Genomic DNA, 24,893 nt, shown 5'->3' on the forward strand with positions numbered 1-24,893 from the left:
GAATTCCCCTTTAAAGTCAAGTTCAGCACAAAGAGTAAATCTGGAAATAAGATAAATGATGTCATAATATTCTTATAGCTGCTCTTTAATGTAGAATATTACATATATCGCAGTGTGTGTGTGTGTGTGTGTGTGTGTGTTTACAGTCAGAATGAGATGCTGGTGCTCTAAGCTGCAGCGCATCCTACGCTGCTGTTAGCTGTTCTGTGAAGGATGTGGTTTCTACTGCAGCTTCCTGACCCGCTGCGAGACGTATGAGTGTGTGTAGAAGTAAATGTTACCAGTCAACACTTTTTCTCTCTCTCAGAGTGTGTGTGTGTGTGTGTGTGTGTGGGGCACAGCCCAGGCCCAGTCGACACAGGAGGATTTACTGGAAGGTCTCTGGACACTTTGGACTCTTGGGACTCTTTGGAGCAGTGGGTGAGGGTGGGTGCGTGTGGTGGAGGGTGCGATGGCGACCCTCCTGATGCGCTTGTTCCGTCTAGGGGTGGAGAAGAAGCGAGTGAAGCAGTACGAACACCTGAAGAGGGATGTGGATCCCCAGGAGAGCTGGGAGACCCTGGGGGAGCTGGGGGACGGAGCGTTTGGAAAAGTGTACAAGGTAAGGAAGAGCTCCAGAAGCGGAGGCTCCTCGATCTGCCCAGCCTGAGCTGTTCTCATAAAGAGCTTAATTATAACATGACAAGGTCAGAGGGGTCAACCGTGCCGTTTGTGTTTTTCACTAAATGATTTAAACAGAATCTGAGGGAGATGAATTATATTCCTACACAAGCAGTCTGAACATCTCTCCTCCAAACCAGAAGATCAGCTTCATTTCCAGCTCTGATCGTTTCTGAACAGTTTAGCTGAAAGCAGAGTGAGTGTAAACGCTATAACTCCCCCATAGGTGGGGTTAACTGTACCAGACACTGTAGCACTAAACAGCCTGGTAAGGTCCAGTTCTATGCTGTTTATCGCAGACCAGCTTTCCCACCTAAACTCATCAAAATATATACGTCCAAATACTTATGACCAGTAAAAGGATGCTGCTGTATCAAATAAATAAATTTATTTTACATCATGAAGTAGAACAGCAGATACCAGCCCCATAACCATCACCATCACATCTACAGTACACTCCTGACTCACCATCACATCTACAGTACACTCCTGACTCACCATCACATCTACAGTACACTCCTGACTGACTCACCATCACATCTACAGTACACTCCTGACCCACTATCACATCTACAGTACACTCCTGACTGACCCACAATCACATCTACAGTACACTCCTGACTCACCATCACATCTACAGTACACTCCTGACCCACCATCACATCTACAGTACTCTCCTGACTGACCCACAATCACATCTACAGTACACTCCTGACCCACCATCACATCTACAGTACTCTCCTGACTGACCCACAATCACATCTACAGTACATTCCTGACTGACTCACCATCACATCTACAGTACACTCCTGACCCACTATCACATCTACAGTACACTCCTGACTCACCATCACATCTACAGTACACTCCTGACTGACCCACCATCACATCTACAGTACTCTCCTGACCCACTATCACATCTACAGTACTCTCCTGACCCACCATCACATCTACAGTACTCTCCTGACCCACTATCACATCTACAGTACACTCCTGACTCACCATCACATCTACAGTACACTCCTGACTGACCCACCATCACATCTACAGTACACTCCTGACTGACCCACCATCACATCTACAGTACTCTCCTGACCCACCATCACATCTACAGTACTCTCCTGACTGACCCACCATCACATCTACAGTACTCTCCTGACCCACCATCACATCTACAGTACACTCCTACTGACCCACCCTCACATCTACAGTATGCTCCTTACTGACCCACCATCACATCTACAGTACACTCCTACTGACCCACCATCACATCTACAGTACACTCCTGACTGACCCACCATCACATCTACAGTACACTCCTGACCACCATCACATCTACAGGACACTCCTGACTGACCCACCGTCACATCTACAGTACACTCCTGACCGACCATCACATCTACAGTACACTCCTGACTGACCCACCATCACATCTACAGGACACTCCTGACTGACCCACCATCACATCTACAGTAAACCCCTGACCCACCATCACATCTACAGTACACTCCTGACACACCATCACATCTACAGTACACTCCTGACTGACCCACCATCACATCTACAGTACACTCCTGATCCACCATCACATCTACAGTAAACCCCTGACCCACCATCAGATCTACAGTAAACCCCTGACCCACCATCACATCTACAGTACACTCCTGGCCCACCATCACATCTACAGTACACTCCTGACTGACCCACCACCACACCTACAGTACACTCCTGACTGACCCACCATCACATCTACAGTACACTCCTGACCCACCATCACATCTACAGTACACTCCTGACCCACCATCACATCTACAGTACACTCCTGACTGACCCACCATCACATCTACAGTACACTCCTGACTGACCCACCATCACATCTACAGTACACTCCTGGCCCACCATCACATCTACAGTACACTCCTGACTGACCCATCACCACACCTACAGTACACTCCTGACTGACCCACCATCACATCTACAGTACACTCCTGACCCACCATCACATCTACAGTACACTCCTGACTGACCCACCATCACATCTACAGTACACTCCTAAACACCCTCTGTGTTCACAGAATAGATCAGCATCCAGACCCGTGCTCTTCTAACCAACATCTCAATAACTTTACTGACCAACCACACATTCTGGCCATTGGCTTTATGTTTATTGTTACGTTATATAAAGTTAATATAAAGGTATATAATATAAGTTATATAAAGGTAGACACTCTCACTGACCACTGACTTTATGTTTATTTGGGTTTATTCTAATGTTATATAGAGTTAATGACAGGTAGACACTCTCACTGACCACTGACTTTATGTGTATTTGGGTTTATTCTAATGTTATATAGAGTTAATTACAGGTAGACACTCTCTCTGACCACTGACTTTATGTTTATTTGGGTTTATTCTAATGTTATATAGAGTTAATGACAGGTAGACACTCTCACTGACCACTGACTTTATGCGTATTTGGGTTTAATCTAATGTTATATAGAGTTAATTACAGGTAGATACTCTCTCTGACCACTGACTTTATGTTTATTTGGGTTTATTCTAATGTTATATAGAGTTCATTACAGGTAGACACTCTCACTGACCATTGACTTTATGTTTATGTGGGTTTATTCTAATGTTATATAGAGTTAATTACAGGTAGACGCTCTCACTGACCACTGACTTTATGTTTATGTGGGTTTATTCTAATGTTATATAGAGTTAATTACAGGTAGACGCTCTCACTGACCACTGACTTTATGTTTATTTGGGTTTATTCTAATGTTATATAGAGTTAATTACAGGTAGACGCTCTCAGTGACCACTGACTTTATGTTTATTTGGGTTTATTCTAATGTTATATAGAGTTAATTACAGGTAGACGCTCTCAGTGACCACTGACTTTATGTTTATTTGGGTTTATTCTAATGTTATATAGAGTTAATTACAGGTAGACACTCTCACTGACCACTGACTTTATGTTTATTTGGGTTTATTCTAATGTTATATAGAGCTTTCTTTCACTCCCTTGTGCTTCTTACTGGCCAGTGTATTAGAAACACATTGCTTTGTTGCTTTGTTTATGTGTCTTTATACGTCGTACATTTCTATAGATGTATTTATTTAGCCCAGTGAAGAGATTCTGTAATCAGATCACTGAGGGTAAATCCACGTCCAGACTGATAAACAGAGCTGATCTGATCTGATTGGACAGAGACGTGTCTGTGTTTGTTGGAATAACTGATTAAATAATGTTTTATTTATTTAAGAGTTTATCATTTAGTTTATAGATCAGTTTATACTGAACTGAACCAGACCAGTTACACCAGTCAAACCACTGCAGTTTACCTACACACATCTCTCAGGTGACCGGGAGGAATGGCCCAGCTGCTGGGTTGTATTTACAATAGTGTTTTATTTTGGGTTTCCTAGGTGACGGTTGTGGGGTTCAGGCCTGTGCTGTGGTTTTGCTCACTTCCTGCACGACTGAAATGCGAAAGATAGCTTCCTGTTACAGATTTTGGCCTCCTGTGTTAAAGTCTCCTCAGTTTGTGTCTGAGAGAGAAGAGTTCACGCTCTTCAGAGCAGAAGAGCCGGGTTCTGAAGGCAGTGTGATCAGAGAGCTGAATGTAGCCTCAGCCCAGCCCATATCGACCAATCAGCACGAGGCAAATCACAAATGATAAAAAGAATGACTGAACTGAGGACTGAGGAGAGAGAGCAGCTTAACCCCTCACCCTTTAAAGAGCCCTTATCTATTTACACCAATCAGCCATAACATTAGTACCACTGAAGAACAGTGAGTGAACAGTCAGTTCTTGAAGGTGATGAAGCAGGAAAAATGGACAAGCGTAAGAATCTGAGACACTTTGACAAGAACCAGACTGAGATGTTCTAGATAATGACTGGGTCAGAACATCTCCAGAACATCAGCAAGCAGGTCTTGTGGGGTGTTCCCCCACGGTATGCAGGGGTCAGGTTAGGGTTAGGGTTAGCCTGGCCACTTTATTGGAAACCCCCATCTTGTGCTTTATACTGGCCACTTTATTAGAAACCCCTACCTTGTTCTTTATACTGGCCACTTTATTAGAAACCCCTACCTTGTGCCTCCACTATCTGTCTGTCTGGGATCTCTGTATAAGAAAAGCCAGCATTGTGATAATGATCAACAAACAGGGCAGAGCAATGCTAAAGCCGCTAATGCTAAAAACAGCGTGTGCTGTTTTGAGTGTGTATGGCTCAGAATTTGATTGTGTGTGTGTGTATGTGTGTGTGTGTTTCAGGCTCAGAACAGGGTTAGTGGAGTGATGGGGGCGGCTAAAGTGATGGAGGTGCGCAGTGAGGAGCAGCTGGAGGATTACATCACTGAGATCAACATCCTGGCAGGCTGTCGCCATGCCAACATCCTCTCCCTGCTGGAGGCCATCTACTTTGAAGGATGGCTGTGGGTAAGAGCTGCCATTACTGACCACTGTATATCTCTGAAACGATGACCATACAAAATTAGACCCAACACTACATGTCCAAATGTTTGTGGACACCCCTTCTAATGAATGCATTCAGCTATTTTAAGTGGCACCCATTGCTGACACAGACGTGCAAATGCACACGCACAGCTTGTCTAGTCCCTGTAGAGAAGAAGTACTGCCAATAGAATAAGACTTTCTGGAGCTTTTGGGATGAGTTGAGGAGTTGGGGATGATGAGGTGGGGTGGTGATCCTGACCTCACTCTTGTTGCTGAATGCAATCAAATCCTCACAGCAATGCTCCTCTTCCAACATCTAGTAGAAAGTCTTCTTCTCTGGACAGTAGAGACAGTCACTCCAACAAAAGCAGGAGAAACTCAGAAAAACACAATTAATGAGCAGATGTCCCAATACTTTTGTCCATTTGGTGTATTTTTGCAGAATCAGTGGTGCATCTAACTAACACTTACAATCTGCAGAGTGACTAAAGTACTCTGTCACCTGCTTCTGCACCTGGACTGTGTATGTGTGTGTGTGTGTGTGTGTGTGTGTGTGTGTGTGTGTGTTCTGAAACCATCATAAGAAAGTCAAAGGCAGCTCAGCACCAGCAGCATTCGTTATGAAACTGCCTTCATATACTGTGTCAAAGGTTTGTGGACACTCACCTGTGTTCTCTTTGCAGAAACATTATTTAAGTACATTTATTTAAATGAAATCTTTACCTTTTTCTCAAAACTAAAATGTACAATTAAAGGAGAGGCTTTGAAAAGCCTGGAGGAGTAAAACCAAAGGCCACGCCTACTTTCTCATTTTGTGATGTCAGAACTCATAAGCCAATCAGATTAAAGACAGAACATGAATGAAGTATGTGTTTCTCTCAGTATTTAGTAAAAGTTCTAGCTTGGGAACAGTGTAGAACCGTACTTATTAGAACCAGAACTTAGAATCTTAAAACAGGGTCAAAAAAGAAGGAAACGCTAATCTCCGCTAGCTCTCTCTGGGCAATCCAACCCTGCTGCCTCTACCGCTCACAGTCACGACCTATCTAGAACATCCAGAAGAACCAGAGTAAAGGTTTTGCTCACAGTCCCACTCCACTGTAAATCAGAGTGTGATTGGTGCATTTCTAATTGTGTTGGTGGTTAATCTGGTGGTCTTCAGTTCTACCAGTGAGGGTCTGACCAATGGGAGAGCTCGTTTAGCTGAATCTTCCTGCAGAGCTGAGTAGTGTACTAAGACTAGTACTGTAGTACTGCAGAGTTTAAAACCCAGCTTCAAACTCCTGAAGAACACTGAGCCACACTCAGACCTGACTAAACTGAAGCTCTCGTCACTAAACTAAACTTACTGAAAGTCCAGCTGAACTGCTTCCTCTGTTTCTGCAGATCCTCATTGAGTTTTGTCCTGGAGGAGCGCTGGATGACATCATGTTAGGTGAGTGTGAACCACCACCATAAAAAGACAAGAAACAATCTCATACTTTACCATATTATACCATACAGTCCTGTACTACACTATCCTGTACTACACTATACTGTACTAAACTATACTATACCATATTACGCTATACTGTATTATACTATACAGTACTATACCATACTGCACTATACTGTACTATACTATACCATTTTACAATATACTGTATTATACTGTACTATACCATACTGCACTATACCGTATTATACTGCACTATACTATACTGTACTATACTATACTATACCATATTACAATATACTGTATTATACTATACAGTACTATACCATACTGCACTATACTGTACTATACTATACCATTTTACAATATACTGTACTATACCATACTGCACTATACTGTACTATACTATACTATACCATACTACACTATACTATACCATATTACAATATACTGTATTATACTGTACTATACCATACTGCACTATACCATATTATACTGCACTATACTGTACTATACTATACTATACTATACCATATTACAATATACTGTATTATACTATACTATACCATACTGCACTATACTGTACTATACTATAGTGTACTGTATTATACTGTACTATACCATACTGCACTATACTGTATTATACTATACTATACCATATTACATATACTGTATTATACTGTACTATACTATACTGCACTATACTGTATTATACTATATTATACCATATTACAATATACTGTATTATACTGTACTAAGATAATCCTTTATCTTCCCATAAGTAAAAGTATCCTTTATACTATCCCATACTGCACAATACTGTATTATACTATACTATACCATACTACACTATACTGTGTTATATTGTACTATATCATATTTATTCTATATTATACTGTACTATACCATACTGCACTATACTGTATTATACTACACTATTCCATATTACAATATACTGTATTATACTATACTATCCCATACTGCACAATACTGTATTATACTATACTATACCATACTGCACTATACTGTATTATACTATACTATACCATACTGCACTATACTGCGTTATATTGTACTATATCATAATTATTCTATATTATACTGTACTGTTGTATTATGCTATACTTACTTCACAGTATAGCAATGCTAGCAATGCTATTCAATGCTATATGGTAGTAAACGTCCTCTCATATAACACACGCACACACACACACACACACACACACACACACACACACTCCTTTTAGAATAAAGAAGAATACACAGCCTGAGCACATGCACCATTACTAGGTTTATAATGTGTGTTTGCTCTGCTGGACTGGTAAAGTGGTTTTTACAGCACAAACCCCTACTTGGTATTTTCCCTTTTTACCTCAGATGTAGTCAATTAGCCCACACCACACAGGTTCGGTGTCTGACATTTGCTGTGTGTGTGTTTCAGAGCTGGAACGTGGTCTGTCTGAGCAGCAGATCAGTGAGGTCTGCTGTCAGACTCTGCAGGCTTTGTCCTACCTGCACCAGCATCACATCATCCACAGAGACCTGAAGGCTGGAAATATCCTGCTGACCATGGATGGACACATTAAACTGGGTACACACTCAATACACACACATACACTCTATACACACACTACACAAACATTATACACACACTGGAACTAACTAGAACTGACTACACACACTCACGCTGTATCTGCTCTCTCACAGCTGACTTTGGAGTGTCTGCAAAAAATGACAACACACTGCAGAAACGAGCGACGTTCATCGGAACGCCGTACTGGTGAGAGACTGCTGTCCCTGTCAGAGACACTGTGAGATTACAGGACTGTCCTCCTCAAAGACATTTTCACTATGAATACTTATTTCCATATTATACCATACTATACTGTACTACACTACACTATACTACACTATACTGTACTATACTACACTGTACTGTACTATACTATACTACACCATACTGTACTATACTACACTACACTGTACTGTACTATACTACACTGTACTATACTACACTATACTACACTACACTGTACTGTACAATACTACACTATACTATACTACATTACACTGTACTACACTATACAGTACTATACTACACTAAACAGTACTATACTACACTACACTATACTGTACTATACTACACTGTACTACACCATACTACACTACACTATACCATACTACACTATACTGTACTATAATATACCATTCAACACTACACTATATTGTACTATACTGTACTATACTACACTATTCTATACTACGCTACACTATACCGTACTATAATACACATCACTATACTACACTATGCCGTACTATAGCGTGCTATACTTTACTATACGATATTTTACTACACTATACTACTCTATTCTATACTATACTGTACTAAAATATGCTATCCTACACAGTACTATTCTACACTATATAATTACCTGTGTAAAACGTTTATTACTATGTACTATTTTAATGTGGTGTGTTTACAGGATGGCTCCAGAGGTGATCATGTGTGAAACGTCGAAGGATAACCCATATAGCTGTAAGGCTGATATCTGGTCTCTGGGCATCACTCTGATCGAAGCAGCGGAGATGGAGCCTCCTCACCACTCTCTCAACCCCATGAGGGTCCTGCTGAAGATCACCAAATCACCTCCGCCAACTCTGACCAACCCACGCCGCTGGTCAGCACTCCTCCTTCACTTCCTTCCCACAGGGTCTTCATGCTCATAACACAGAACCACAGCTACAGTCTCTTCCTTCATATGACTCTATTACTGTCTGCTATACAGCCACGGCCACTTTATCAGAAACCCTCTCAGTAGCTCCACCTCGTTGGTGTTCAGATGGCGACGGTAGATTTTCTGATGATGTACAGTGTGTATTATTCTCCACTAGACCTTTATCAGGGGTCAGTTTCTGACCACAGGTACACTCTTGTCCAGTATTTTTGGGTGGTGGATCCACTCTCGACCTAGCAGTGACACTAAAGTGTGTAACAACCCCAGTAAGACCCCTGAACCTAATACACCCATACTAGGAGGGGTTTCCAATAAAGTGGCCAGCGATTGGAAGTATCTATATATATTCATCTTCTTCTGTTTTTTGCTCTCAGGTCCTCTCATTTCCAGGACTTCCTGCGGAGGGCGCTGCAGAAGAACCCAGAGTCTCGCTGGGGAGCTCAGCAGCTGCTGGCCCACCCGTTTGCCTACGCTGGCCGGGACGGCAGAGCCCTAAAGGAACTCATCGCTGAGGCTAAAGCAGAGGTCACCGAGGTCATAGAGGCCGAGGTAACTAAGAAAATTAGCCACATGATATTGGCAGAGATATCATAAGACCTAAGTTCAATAGTGTGATTGGTCACTGCTCAGCTAATTTGCATAAAGAACACCAGCGATGCCACAGCCATCCATCAGTGAATGGCTCATGGTCCCAGAGAGCGTGTGCTTGCTCTCTTCAGGTGGGTAGAAGGGTCCTGCCTCCCCCCATCACTCAGGGTGGATGATGCTAGCCAGAATTAGCAGTTAGCTAGCAGTTCTCCTCCAAGCGCATTAAGCTCCAGTGGTCTTGTGTTAGGTAGGTTTGAGAAGTGTTTCGGAGAACAACCGTGCAAGCCTTCACCCTCCCAGTGCTGGTAGCAATGGTGTGATGGGGGGTTCTAGATAGTGGGGGGACTGGGAATGACTTAACTGCGGAACAAAAGCATATTTACATAAAGTCTGATACGGGTTTGGCTGTGCTAATGTAACTTAGCCCATGTTCTAGATAAATGGGAGTCATACAGTGTCCAAAACCACATAATCAAGTCCATTAGAGATTACTGAACATCTAAAGCATGCAGTTAGCATCATGCTAATGCAGACGTGTTCTAATTCCAGTGATTTGCTTCTAAATGCTCTGCTTGATTAAATGGTTAAGGCTTCAGAGTTCTGAGAAGAGCTTGGCTCTAGAACCTGTTTTTAAATGGTGTTATTTACTAAACTACAGCCTGAACATCTTCATGTCTGTCTCTCTATCTGTCTGTCTGTCAGTCCCTGTCAGACCTGCGCTGCTCTGTTGAAGAGGCAGCACCATCAGACACTGAGCCTCCAGCGCAGAAGGATGCAACAACAGATCAACCCCAGGTTCCTCAGACAGCTCCAGCTGTGGAGCCGACAGTGTCTCCGGCTGGCCCTGAGGCCAGTAAAGAGGTTAAAGTGACCCGTCGAGCGTCCAGTGCTCCAGATAAAGCCCAGAAGCTAGCGAGGCGTCTGTCCATGCCTGGAAACCTGCTTTCCTTTCTGACCGGAGGCTCTCGCAGATGCAAATCTGGATTCTGGGGCGATGCAGGGAAACCTGAGGGGACTCAGGATCAACAGGATGTGGGTAAAGGTGGGTTTACTCCGCGGGACTCACCCACTAATCACACTCGGACAGTTAGGCTCTCTGGGACTTCCTGCCACAAATGGCTGTAGCATCACCTGGGATTAAACAGCAATTTCCTGATGACAGGAAGCTGTTGCTGTGGTATCCAGGGTGGTTACTGTGGTATCCCCAGCGATTGTTATGATGTTGCTAGGTGGTTGCTATGCTGCTGCCAAGTGGGTACAACAGTGTTGCTAAGTGACTGCTAGTTGGTTACTATGTCATCCCAGGTGGTTGTAGTGGTGTTGCTAGGTGGCTGGTATAGTTTTTATATGTAGCTGCTAGGTGGTGCTAAAATGCTCAAATGGCTGAATCATCAACTGGGATTGAACCAGAAACTTTGTGGTATCCAGGGTGGTTGCTGTGGTTGACAGTGATTTTTTATGGTGTTGGTAAATGGTTGCTTGGTGGTTAGGTACCCCAGGTGGTTGCCATGCTGTTGCCCATTTGTTGTGAAGTGGTTGCGATGGTGTTAGTAGATGCATGCTATGGTGTTCGTAAATGGCTGGTCGATGGTTGCTATGGTACCCCAGGTGGTTGCTATGCTGTTGTCCAAGTTGTTGTGAGGTGGTTGCTATGGTGTTGATAGGTGGTTGCTATGGCGTTGGTAACTGGTACCTTTGGTGTGGCTAAATATTTCACTTACCATGATACAAGTGTTTGAGGTATAAAGTACTATCATTTAAAAATACTTAAAATATTAGTAATTAATACTATATTAATACTATATTAATAATTACTGCCACCTTTGAATATTGATATTGCAGAAGGCCCGGGTGAAGGAGAACCAGAAGCTGGTGCAAAAGAACCGGGTGTTTCACAGCGCAGTGATGAAGGCAGCGGTGAGGAAAAGGAGGAGAAACCTGAGCCCGATCGTCAGACTGCATCCAATAGGACCACAGACGACACTGACACCAAGGAGGAGACGGAGACTGACGGACAGTGCGGGAGCGCTGAAGGTGAGGCTAACTGCCCCGAGGAAGAGGAGACGCCACAGCAGGAACAGGAAACACTAGATACTGCCAGAGAGGATGCTGAGCATACTGAGGAGGAGATGGAGGAGGAGGAGGAGCCAACACTGAATAGTAAGATATTACACTAAAATCACACTCACAATCACACTTACACACTCACAATCACACTTACACACTCACAATCACACTCACAATCACACTTACACACTCACAATCACACTTACACACTCACAATCACACTTACACACTCACAATCACACTCACAATCACACTTACACACTCACAATCACACTTACACACTCACAATCACACTTACACACTCACAATCACACTCACAATCACACTTACACACTCACAATCACACTTACACACTCACAATCACACTCACAATCACACTTACACACTCACAATCACACTTACACAATTACACTTACACACTCACAATCACACACATTGACAATCACACTTACACACTCACAATCACACTCACAATCACACTCACACTTACACACTCACAATCACACTTACACAATCACACTTACACACTCACAATCACACTTACACACTCACAATCACACACACTTACACACTCAATCACACTTACACATTCACAATCACACTTACTCACAATCACACGTACACACTCACAATCACACTCACAATCACACTCACACTTACACACTCACAATCACACTTACACACTCACAATCACACTCACAATCACACTCACAATCACACACACGTACACACTCACAATCACACTCACATGTACACACTCACAATCACACTTACACACTCACACTCACACTCTCACTCACAATCACACTTACACAATCACAATCACACTCACACTTACACACTCACAATCACACTCACACTTACACACTCACAATCACACTCTCACTCACAATCACACTTACACACTCACAATCACACTCTCACTCACAATCACACTTACACACTCACAATCACTTACACACTCACAATCACACTCTCACTCTCAAACACACACACACACACACACTCTCACTCTTATACACTCTGTTTATGTTTTTATGGTTTGCTTAGATTCCAGTTCTGCTCTTAGACTGAACTCTTACAGCTAATTTTATTTGTATTCATTCTCAGACTGTATTTTATGTATCAGTTAGGCTACACTGTAAATGAAGGTCACCTCCAGCGTACTCAAATAAAGGTAGAATTGAATTGAAAAAAATCTCTATATAATATATATCTGTTACATATATATGTGTGTGCAGGTTAATATTTGGCCCATATTGTAAATAGCGCATTTCACATAAGCTGTCATAATGTAATGGCCATATACTCAATGTGTGACAAATATATGTTTTTCATATTATCTGATATATTTTATAAATCTGAAATCTATATATGACATATATCAGATGTCCCTATGGGATCGCTGGCAACCTGAGCAGAGAGGCAAAACCAGCTGCTGAACATCAGTGTCCCGGTTCTTTCTGACAGTCGGTGTAAATTCCAATGTGTTCTGTTTAGATTTAGACGTTTCCTGAGAAGATCTAACCGCCGTACACCTTTATATTTACAGAGGAATGCTGCCCAGAGGCTGATGCTTTGGTCCAGGATGGGGCTGATCAAGAATCAGCATTTAGGAGATGCCTCCAGCCTCCTGACACAACAACCGCAGACAGTGTGGATCTCCTGACTAAGGCTTTGAGTTTGGAAACATTGCAAAGAAGCAAACCAGGTTTAGAGAGAGAGGACCTTTCACACCTGGACTACCTGGATTTAGCCGGATTGACACAGTCAGCCAAGCTCCCCTCCGGAGTGGAGTTAAGCAGGAGCCCAGCAGTGGAGACACAGCTTCCAAAGGCAGAGGAGGAACATGAGGAACTGACAGAGAACACAACTGACACCTCTGAGGAGATCAGAGAGGAAAAGGCTGACACAGAGAGCGTAGAAGCAGATGGAGAAGCGCAGACTGGTGAGGACAAAGCCATCAGAGTGGATATGGAGGTCAGAGCCGACACAGCTGAAGATTCAGACAGTGAGGAGCAACATCTCACAGACGCTGAGAAGCCAAGCCAGGAGTTAAAAAGTCATGAAAGTGATGAAGAAACACCACCGGTGCAAGAAGGTACCACCATGAACCTCCAGGAGGAGCAGGAACCTCTCCTGAAAGTAAACGAGAAAGAAACTGAAGATGACAAGAAAGACAAGGAGTTCAGGAAGGAGGAGGAAGCAGAAGGTGAGGAGAAGGACGATGACAACACACAGACTGACAAATCAGACCAACATCAAAACACAGCTCTGCTGAGAGGTGACTCTGAAGAAGACACAGGAACTGACCGGGCAGAGCTGCAGAGCGAGAACAGCCCAGAGCAGGAAGCAGAGTCAGGAGGCACCTCAGCAGAAAAGGTCACCAGAGCCAGCAAGCAGGTGAGCTTCGCCGGAGCTGCAGACGCTCAGGAGCCAGGGCAGAAGGATGAGCGGCTGGGCTGTGTCATCAACGGAGGATCTGTGGGGAGTAAAGCAGGACCGGATCACACAGAGAGGAACGGGACTGTCCATCAGAACGTCCATAAACCCACAGGACTGTCCATCTCTGCTAATCCTGACCATGAGAAGGACTGTCCACACCCACCGCTGTCCCCTGCTGATGAAGGGGTGAGTCCACTACACTAGGCCCAGTTTCTCTAAAGCATCTGTGTTCCTCTTAACCAGGAGAGAGAGAGAGAGAGAGAGAGAGAGAGAGAGAGAGAGAGAGAGAGAGAGAGAGAGAGAGAGAGAGAGAGTGTTCAGTGTGATGCTCACGCGACCCTTTAAGAAAACATCTAAGAGGTTTTGGAGAAACTGTAACACTGGTATACACTGGTATACTGGTCAGTCAGCACCCCACCAGCACTGGTCCAGTATAATCATGCTTTGTTTTAAATGCTGGTATACTGGGTAAACAGCCTCTCACTGGTACTAGACCAGTATAAACCAGTATATGTTCTTGCTGTAGAGCCGACTGCATCACTGCTGTACGACTGTGTATGAGTGTGTAGTTTATTGTGTGTGTGCGTGTGTATTTGCAGGTGCTGCCCTCCAACCGCAAGACGGTCAAGAAGACTCGGAAGTTTATGGTGGACGGGCGAGAGGTCAGCGTTACTACCTCAAAGGTTATCAGTGAGAAGGACAGTAAAGACGAGCAGATGCGCTCAGTCAGGTACATCAGACCCTCAGTATTCCCTCAGTATTCCCCCAGTAATCCCTCAGTATTCCCTCAGTAATCCCCCAGTAGTCCCTCAGTAATCCCTCAGTATTCCCCCAGTAATCCCTCAGTATTCCCCCAGTAATCCCTCAGTATTCCCTCAGTAATCCCCCAGTAGTCCCTCAGTAATCCCTCAGTATTCCCCCAGTAATCCCTCAGTATTCCCTCAGTAATCCCTCAGTATTCCCCCAGTAATCCCTCAGTATTCCCTCAGTAATCCCCCAGTAGTCCCTCAGTAATCCCTCAGTATTCCCCCAGTAATCCCCCAGTAGTCCCTCAGTAATCCCCCAGTAGTTCCTCAGTAATCCCCCAGTAATCCCTCAGTAATCCCTCAGTATTCCCCCAGTAATCCCTCAGTATTCCCCCAGTAATCCCTCAGTATTCCCCCAGTAGTCCCTCAGTAATCCCCCAGTAGTTCCTCAGTAATCCCCCAGTAATCCCTCAGTAATCCCTCAGTATTCCCCCAGTAATCCCTCAGTATTCCCCCAGTAGTCCCTCAGTAATCCCCCAGTAGTCCCTCAGTAATCCCCCAGTAATCCCTCAGTATTCCCCCAGTTATCCCTCAGTACACTCTCAGTATTCCCCCAGTAATACCCTTATTAATCCCTGAGTAATCCCTCAGTATTCCCTCAGTAATCTCTGAGTAATCCCTCAGTATTCCCTCAGTAATCTCTGAGTAATCCCTCAGTATTCCCTCAGTAATCTCTGAGTAATCCCTCAGTAATCCCTCAGTATTTCCTCAGTAATCCCTCAGTATTTCCTCAGTAATCCCTGAGTAATCCCTTATTAATCCATGAGTATTCCCTTATTAATCACTGAGAAATCCCTCAGAATACATTGAGTACAGTGATGTGAGCTGTGTGTACGCGTACAGGTGTGTGAATGTAAATGTGTGTGTGTGTGTGTGTGTGTGTGTGTGTCCAGGCGTCAGGAGCTGCATGCTCTGAAGCTGCTCCAGCGTGAGGAGCAGAGGGAGTTCACCCTACTGGAGCAGAAGCTGCAGCAGCAGAGGGAGCAGATGTTTCGCCATATCGAACAGGAAATGACCGTCAGTCTGATGACCACATACACACTAACACACACCTTACACACTAACACACTAATACACACCTAACCATACACACTAACACACACCTTTCACACTAACATACACTTTACACACTAACACACACCTTACACACTAATACACACCTAACCATACACACTAACACACACCCTACACACCTAACACACTAATACACACCTAACCATACACACTAACACACACCCTACACACCTAACACACACCTAACACACTAATACACACCTAACCATACACACTAACACACACCCTACACACCTAACACACTAATACACACCTAACCATACACATTAGCACACACCTTACACACTAACACACACCTTACACACCTAACACACTAATACACACCTAACCATACACATTAGCACACACCTTACACACTAACACACACCTTACACACCTAACACACTAATACACACCTAACCATACACATTAGCACACACCTTACACACTAACACACACCTTACACACCTAACACACTAATACACACCTAACCATACACATTAGCACACACCTTACACACTAACACACACCTTACACACCTAACACACTAATACACACCTAACCATACACACTAACACACACCGTACACACTAACACACACCTTACACACCTAACACACTAATACACACCTAACCATACACACTAACACACACCTTACACACCTAACACACCCTACACACCTTACACACCTAACACACCTTACACACCTAACACACTAATACACACCTAACCATACACACTAACACACACCTTACACACCTAACACACTAATACACACCTAACCATACACACTAACACACACCTTACACACCTAACACACTAATACACACCTAACCATACACACTAACACACACCTTACACACCTAACACACTAATACACACCTAACCATACACATTAGCACACACCTTACACACTAACACACACCTTACACACCTAACACACTAATACACACCTAACCATACACACTAACACACACCGTACACACCTAACACACCCTACACACCTTACACACCTTACACACCTAACACACCTTACACACCTAACACACCTTACACACCTAACACACTAATACACACCTAACCATACACACTAACACACACCTTACACACCTAACACACTAATACACACCTAACCAGACACACTAACACACACCGTACACACTTTACACACCTAACACACTAATACACACCTTACACACCTAACACACCCTACACACCTTACACACCTAACCATACACACTAACACACACCGTACACACTTTACACACCTAACACACTAATACACACCTAACCATACACACTAACACACACCTTACACACCTAACACACCCTACACACCTAACACAGTAATACACACCTAACCATACACACTAACACACACCTTACACACCTAACACACCCTACACACCTTACACACCTAACACACCCTACACACCTAACACACTAATACACACCTAACCATACACACTAACACACACCTAACCATACACACTAACACACACCTTACACACCTAACACACCATACACACCTAACACACTAATACACACCTAACCATACACACTAACACACACCTTACACACCTAACACACCATACACACCTAACACAGTAATACACACCTAACCATACACACTAACACACACCTAACCATACACACTAACACACACCTTACACACCTAACACACCCTACACACCTAACACACTAATACACACCTAACCATACACACTAACACACACCTTACACACTGCTGGCCTGCAGAGTAAGAAGCAGTACTATGACGGTGAGTTGGAGCGGTTGGAGAAGCAGTATCAGCAGCAGAGTGTGAGGATGGAGGCTGAACACACACAGCGGCTGCAGGAGGAGGCCCGCCGCCTCAAAACCCAGCAGGAGAAAGAGCTCAACCGCAAGAGCAGCTCACTGAAGGCTGACCCTAAAGAGGTACTGACCACATCACTGACCACACAGAAATACTGACCACATCAATGACCTCAGAGCAGATTTACTGACCATAAAGAGATACTGACCACATCAATGACCCCAGAGCAGATTCACTGACCATACAGAGATACTGACCAAATCAATGACCCCAGAGCAGATCCACTGACCATACAGAGATACTGACCAAATCACTGACCTCAGAGCAGATTCACTGACCATACAGAGATACTGACCAAATCAATGACCCCAGAGCAGATCCACTGACCATACAGAGATACTGACCAAATCAATGACCCCAGAGCAGATCCACTGACCATACAGATACTGACCAAATCAATGACCCCAGAGCAGATCCACTGACCATACAGAGGTACTGACCACATCACTAACCTCAGAGCAGATTCACTGACCATACAGAGATACTGACCACATCACTGACCTCAAAGCAGATTCACTGACTCTACCGAGGTACTGACCACTGTCTGTTGGTGCTGCAGGAGCAGCGGTTTGTGCAGAAGCAGCAGCAGGAGCTGAATGAGGCTCTGCAGAAAGCTGTGCAGGAGCACAAGAGGAAGGTGGCCTCAATGGACTGGGAGGTCACTGTCAAATCTCAGCAGCTTAAAAGAGGTACACCCCTTACACACTCACTCAGTACCTGCTGTGGAACTAACGGGTTCTGTGGTTCTGAGGGTGTGGAACTGAAGTTCTCATGGCGCCTGTGATCAGGCCTGTGTTGTAAGTGAGCCTTCCACAGCATGCATGCAGTTTCATCAGGAAATGGGCGCATTAGTGAGATCCTGTTGCTGTGGGTTCGCACCACTGTCCTCTTTAGAGTGACAATAGCACCCCCTTGTGGAGAAGCTTCAGCAGGCTAAATGTCAGGGTTGCTTCTCATCCAGCTCTGAGGCTAATTCATGTATCCATATTTACTGCAGCACGGGAGTCTGTGATTTGGGAGTTGGAACAGCGCCACCTGCAGGAGAAATACCACTTGTTTAAGCAGCAGGTGAAAGAGCAGTACTCTCTACAGAGGCAGCAGCTCAGCAAGAGACACAACAAGGTGAGGGAGTCTGCTGGGACAGCACACACTACAGCTCACATCTCAACAGAGAGCTGATATTACAGTATGCATCATACAGTCGGAACATTAATATACTTTGAGTAGCTGTACCTAATGCCTATTTTACAGAAATGATGATATGCTGCATATCAGTGTTTATTATTTACCAACATATAAATAAATACAAATATATGTCAATGTAATATTATATTATATTATATTCTGATTGAAATGCAACATATTTACCTAACACACTAATACACACCTAAACATACACACTAACACACACCTTACACACCAATACACACCTAACACACACCATACACACTAACACACACCTAACCATACACACTAATACACACCTTACACCCTAACACACACCTTACACACCAATACACACCTAACACACACCATACACACTAACACACACCTAACCATACACACTAACACACACCTTACACCCTAACACACACCTTACACACCAATACACACCTAACACACACCTTACACATTAACACACACCTAACCATACACACTAACACACACCTTACACACTAATACACATCTAACACACTAACACACACCTTACACACCAATATACACCTAACACACACCTTACACACTAATACACACCTAAACATACACACTAACACACACCTTACACACTAATACACACTTAAACATACACACCAACACACACCTTACACACTAATACACACCTAAACATACACACTAACACACCTTACACATTAACACACACCTAACCATACACACTAACACACACCTTACACACTAATACACACCTTACACACCAATACACACCTAACACACACCTTACACACTAACACACACCTAACCATACACACTAACACACACCTTACACCCTAACACACACCTTACACACTAATACACACGTTACACACCTAACACACACCTAACACACACCTTACACACCAATATACACCTAACACACACCTTACACACTAATACACACCTAAACATACACACTAACACACACCTTACACACTAATACACACTTAAACATACACCCTAACACACACCTAACACACACCTAACACACACCTTACACACCAATATACACCTAACACACACCTTACACACTAATACACACCTAAACATACACACTAACACACACCTTACACACTAATACACACTTAAACATACACACCAACACACACCTTACACACTAATACACACCTAAACATACACACTAACACACACCTTACACATTAACACACACCTAACCATACACACTAACACACACCTTACACACTAATACACACCTTACACACCAATACACACCTAACACACACCTTACACACTAACACACACCTAACCATACACACTAACACACACCTTACACCCTAACACACACCTTACACACTAATACACACGTTACACACCTAACACACACCTAACACACACCTTACACACCTTATATTGTTAATGTACTTAAATGTCCATATATTTTTTTCCATATGGAAGAACAATGTCTCTTGGAACAGCAGAAAGGCAATATATAAAATCAAGTAATAATAATAATACAAAATTATAAAAAAGTATTGTTATTATGTATTTTGTTTATTTGTTATTATTGTTTTTATTATCTGATAAATAGTTTTTGTTGGATACTGGTGCTGGAAGCCGTTTGCTGTTTTATCAGGATATGGAGCGCGCTTCCCGGTTTCAGCAGTCTCTGTTGGAGGAGCAGAAGTCTGCTCAGGCTCAGGAGAGAGGTCGCTTCCACAAAGCCCAGCGTGCCGAGGCCAAGGCCAAACTGACCCAGTACAGACAGGAGCTGAGGAGGCAGGGGCTCAGTGGACCCGAGCAGAGACAGAAAATCCTACAGGTGACATGATGATGACGTGATGATGCAGAAAGTTCAACACACTCATATCAGAACCCTCCTGATTATCCCCACATTTACATTCATGGCATTTAGAAGATGCTCTTGTCCAGAGTGACTCACAGAGGTGCTTCACTGTCCACTCAGACAGGACCCCTAGCTAGTATGAGTAGAGTCCAGAGATAGCTCAGAGCCTAGACCCGTACAGCTACATTCATACACCACACTGTATCTGAATGTCCAAGAAATCAGAACGCTCATTAGAACCCTGTGGGGGATTTGGGGTCTGATACGGAGGCCGGTAAGCTGGAGAACACGGTAGGGGGTTTAGGTAGTGGAGTAATTCTAACATGCTGCATATCCTCTCTCTCTTTTGGGGGCCAAACATCTCTGGTGTGTCTCTCTCTCTCTATGTGGTGTCTGGGGTGGTCAGTTCTTGTCGGAGGAAGAGTCCAAGCAGAAGCAGGAGCGCAGCATACTGCAGGAGAACCAGGAGAACCAGCTGAAGGAGGTGCAGGAGCAGTGCGACGCTAATGTCACTGAGCTCCAGCAGCTGCAGGTAACCAGCATACTTCATATGACTCCATCCGTCCAGCAGTGGGGACAGTGGGGACAGTGGGGACAGGTCAGAGTCCAGGCTGGATATGTGGGTTGAGGATGTGTGTGTGTTTCAGAACGAGAAGCTGCAGGTGCTGGTGGAGATGGAGAAGAAGAAGATCAAGTGTCTGGAAGATGAACACACGCTGGAGCTGAATGAGTGGAGGGACATACTAGCCTGCAGGAAAGAGGTAGGGTGTGATGGACAATACTGGCCGCTTTATCGGAAACTCCCTCTTCTGTAGCTTCACCTTGCTGGTGTTCAGTTAGAGACTGGGGTTTCTAATAAAGTGGCCAGTGAGTGGAAGCACAAGGTAGGGGTTTCTAATAAAGTGGCCAGTGAGTGGAAGCACAAGGTAGGGGTTTCTAATAAAGTGGCCAGTGAGTGGAAGCACAAGGTAGGGGTTTCTAATAAAGTGGCCAGTGAGTGGACATAAAATGTAGGTGTTTCTAATAAAGTGGCCAGTGAGTGGAAGCTCAAGGTAGGGATTTCTAATAAAGTGGCCAGAGAGTGGACATACAAAGTAGGTGTTTCTAATAAAGTGGCCAGTGAGTGGACATACAAAGTAGGTGTTTCTAATAAAGTGGCCAGTGAGTGGAAGCACAAAGTAGGTGTTTCTAATAAAGTGGCCAGTGAGTGGACATACAAAGTAGGTGTTTCTAATAAAGTGGCCAGAGAGTGGAAGCACAAGGTCAGGGTTTCTAATAAAGTGGCCAGAGAGTGGAAGCACAAGGTAAGTGTTTCTAATAAAGTGGCCAGAGAGTGGAAGCTCAAGGTAGGGGTTTCTAATAAAGTGGCCAGAGAGTGGAAGCACAAGGTAGGTGTTTCTAATAAAGTGGCCAGAGAGTGGAAGCTCAAGGTAGGGGTTTCTAATAAAGTGGCCAGAGAGTGGTAGCACAAGGTAGGTGTTTCTAATAAAGTGGCCAGAGAGTGGAAGCTCAAGGTAGGGGTTTCTAATAAAGTGGCCAGTGAGTGGAAGCACAAGGTAGGGGTTTCTAATAAAGTGTCCAGTGAGTGGAAGCACAAGGTAGGTGTTTCTAATAAAGTGGCCAGAGAGTGGAAGCTCAAGGTAGGGGTTTCTAATAAAGTGGCCAGTGAGTGGAAGCTCAAGGTAGGGGTTTCTAATAAAATGGCCAGTGAGTGGAAGCTCAAGGTAGGGGTTTCTAATAAAGTGGCCAGTGAGTGGAAGCACAAGGTAGGGGTTTCTAATAAAGTGGCCGGGGGTGAACCTAACTGTCTGGCACTGTGTGTGTGGGTGTGTGTAGGCATTAGAAGAGGACCTGGCTCGTAGGAGGAGAGAATATGAAGGAAGCAGAAGAAGAGGCAGTGAGCCAGAAGCTCGGCATCAAGCTCGGCGCTCCAGATTCTTCCCCAGCCTCAGCTTCTCTTAAACAGGGACATCTCCCCTCATCTCAACCAAACTGAGCTTCTGTTTCAGAATGTAAAATGTATGTTTAAATATGTACAGAAACGTAGACACACGACCTCGGCTTCTTCTGGGAGGATGGAGAGGGTTGGGGACACCTGTAAACACGTGTATATAGATTATTCATTAGCTCTTTTTATTTTGCACTAAAGGCTGATCTGTTCTAACTGTGTGACCCACGAGTCCTAACCTGCAGGGTAGCTGTGCTAATGTCCTCCTCTTTTCTCATCAAAACAAAGACCAGAAACACACAGTTTCCAGTAAAGAGTGGGCAGGGCTTATGGGAAATGCACTTACTGACAGTCTGTGCTCTGAGAGAAATGAAAAGTCTTAAGTTGCAGATGTTAGTTTAGAAAAACATCTATTATGTTGCTCAGCGTACCCAGCAGATCTGACATCAGAAAGACGTTGAATGTTGGTTACTTAACTACACTATATTTCCAAAAGTTTGTGGACACCCCTTCTAATGAATGCATTCAGCTAGTATAAGCTGCACCCATTGCTGACACAGATGTGCAAATGCACACACACAGCTTGTCTAGTCCCTGTAGAGAAGACGCACTGCCAATAGAATAGGACTCTCTGGAGCAGATCAATAAGCATGAACCTATCAGCACCATGCTGCCTAATGCCAGGCATGTGTTCTCTGGAATGATGGTGGAGGAGCTCCATCCAGTTGGGGATGATGAGGTGGGGTTGTGATCATCCAACATCCAACATCCATTCTCCTCCAGAATCTAGTAGAAAGTCTACTCCAGTTACTCCAATACCAATACCCTTAATTTTGGGGAAAATTATTAAGCAGGTGTCCCAATACTTTTGTCCATACGGTGTGTCAGTGTCTAACAACATTAGAATTTCACATTGTGGATGTTAACGTTATATACGTTTAGATCAGAACTTACTGCATATCAACATTGGCTGCCGTCACAATTCTACATCAAACTGACGTTGGCAACTGACCTCACGACCTTCATTCAGCCAGATAACGATGGCTACCGACACTGACGGCCAGCGGGGTATGGGTACACAGATGATAGTTTTCCGTATTGCAAACTACAGCTAAAACGGTGTGTAGTTCTGTACTTAATGATGTAATTACAGTAAACTACTGCTCCATTTACAGTGACTCTCACAGTGAATCAGATGACAGGTCCATATGCGGCCTGTATGAGCAGCCCAACTGGGAACCAGAACATTTTGTCCTCAGGTTCCATGTTGCCCCCACATATGGATGTCCACCAGGGTCAGTGATGGGACCCTGGGTGGTACAGTGCACATGGGGCCTAGATGGGACCTGTGTGAGATTTAGGTGTGCTGTAACATTGGGGCCCATTTGGGAAGCCCAGCTAGGTCCCAGTGGAAACCTGGAAATCACTGAGCCCCAGTGAGCATGTAGACTGGGATGGGGCAGCTTAGCTCACGGTTCAGAGTCAGGATCAGGATTAAAGGCCAGGATGTTGTATAAGCTGTATCTGTTGATAATCATCTTCATGGTTCTTGTACTCGTGTAAAAATAAGAAATGCTGTAAGAAAATAAAAGAAGACAAACTTTATCCCGGGTTTCAGAGTTTCACAAAATAATGCAGTAAACCTGAGTCTCTCTACTGACCCGACAGTGTGGGTTCTCCCTGTGCCTCAAAAACCGCTCTGACCCGTTGAGGAATGGACTCCACCAGGCCTCTAAAGGTGTCCAAGACCAACGTTAGCTGCAGATCCTTTAAGTCCTGTAAGTTGTGAAGTGGGCGG

The 24,893-nt window shown here is 44.1% G+C and overlaps 1 protein-coding gene across 2 annotated transcripts; it reads left to right on the forward strand.

Annotated features, from left to right (window-relative positions):
* Window positions 1–288: 288 nt before the first annotated feature.
* LOC140536663 (STE20-like serine/threonine-protein kinase) lies at window positions 289–24,687 on the forward strand. 2 transcript variants are annotated; one of them, XM_072658602.1, is made up of 19 exons: window positions 289–601; window positions 4,944–5,108; window positions 6,513–6,561; window positions 8,003–8,152; window positions 8,269–8,341; window positions 9,045–9,239; window positions 9,671–9,845; window positions 10,587–10,926; window positions 11,727–12,044; window positions 13,504–14,582; window positions 14,996–15,126; window positions 16,096–16,219; window positions 18,014–18,193; window positions 18,691–18,820; window positions 19,129–19,253; window positions 20,938–21,123; window positions 21,554–21,679; window positions 21,795–21,908; window positions 22,984–24,687. In XM_072658602.1, exons 1-19 carry the CDS (start codon window positions 452–454, stop codon window positions 23,107–23,109), a joined length of 3,936 nt encoding a protein of 1,311 aa, XP_072514703.1. In that variant the 5' UTR covers window positions 289–451; the 3' UTR covers window positions 23,110–24,687. The 2 variants fall into 2 exon arrangements, with proteins under 2 accessions (XP_072514703.1, XP_072514704.1); XM_072658603.1 differs by having other exon boundaries at window positions 18,697–18,820.
* The last annotated feature ends 206 nt before the right edge of the window (window positions 24,688–24,893 follow it).

This window comes from Salminus brasiliensis, chromosome 16 (assembly GCF_030463535.1).
Source record: "Salminus brasiliensis chromosome 16, fSalBra1.hap2, whole genome shotgun sequence".
In the NCBI taxonomy this organism is placed as follows: Eukaryota; Metazoa; Chordata; class Actinopteri; order Characiformes; family Bryconidae; genus Salminus; species Salminus brasiliensis.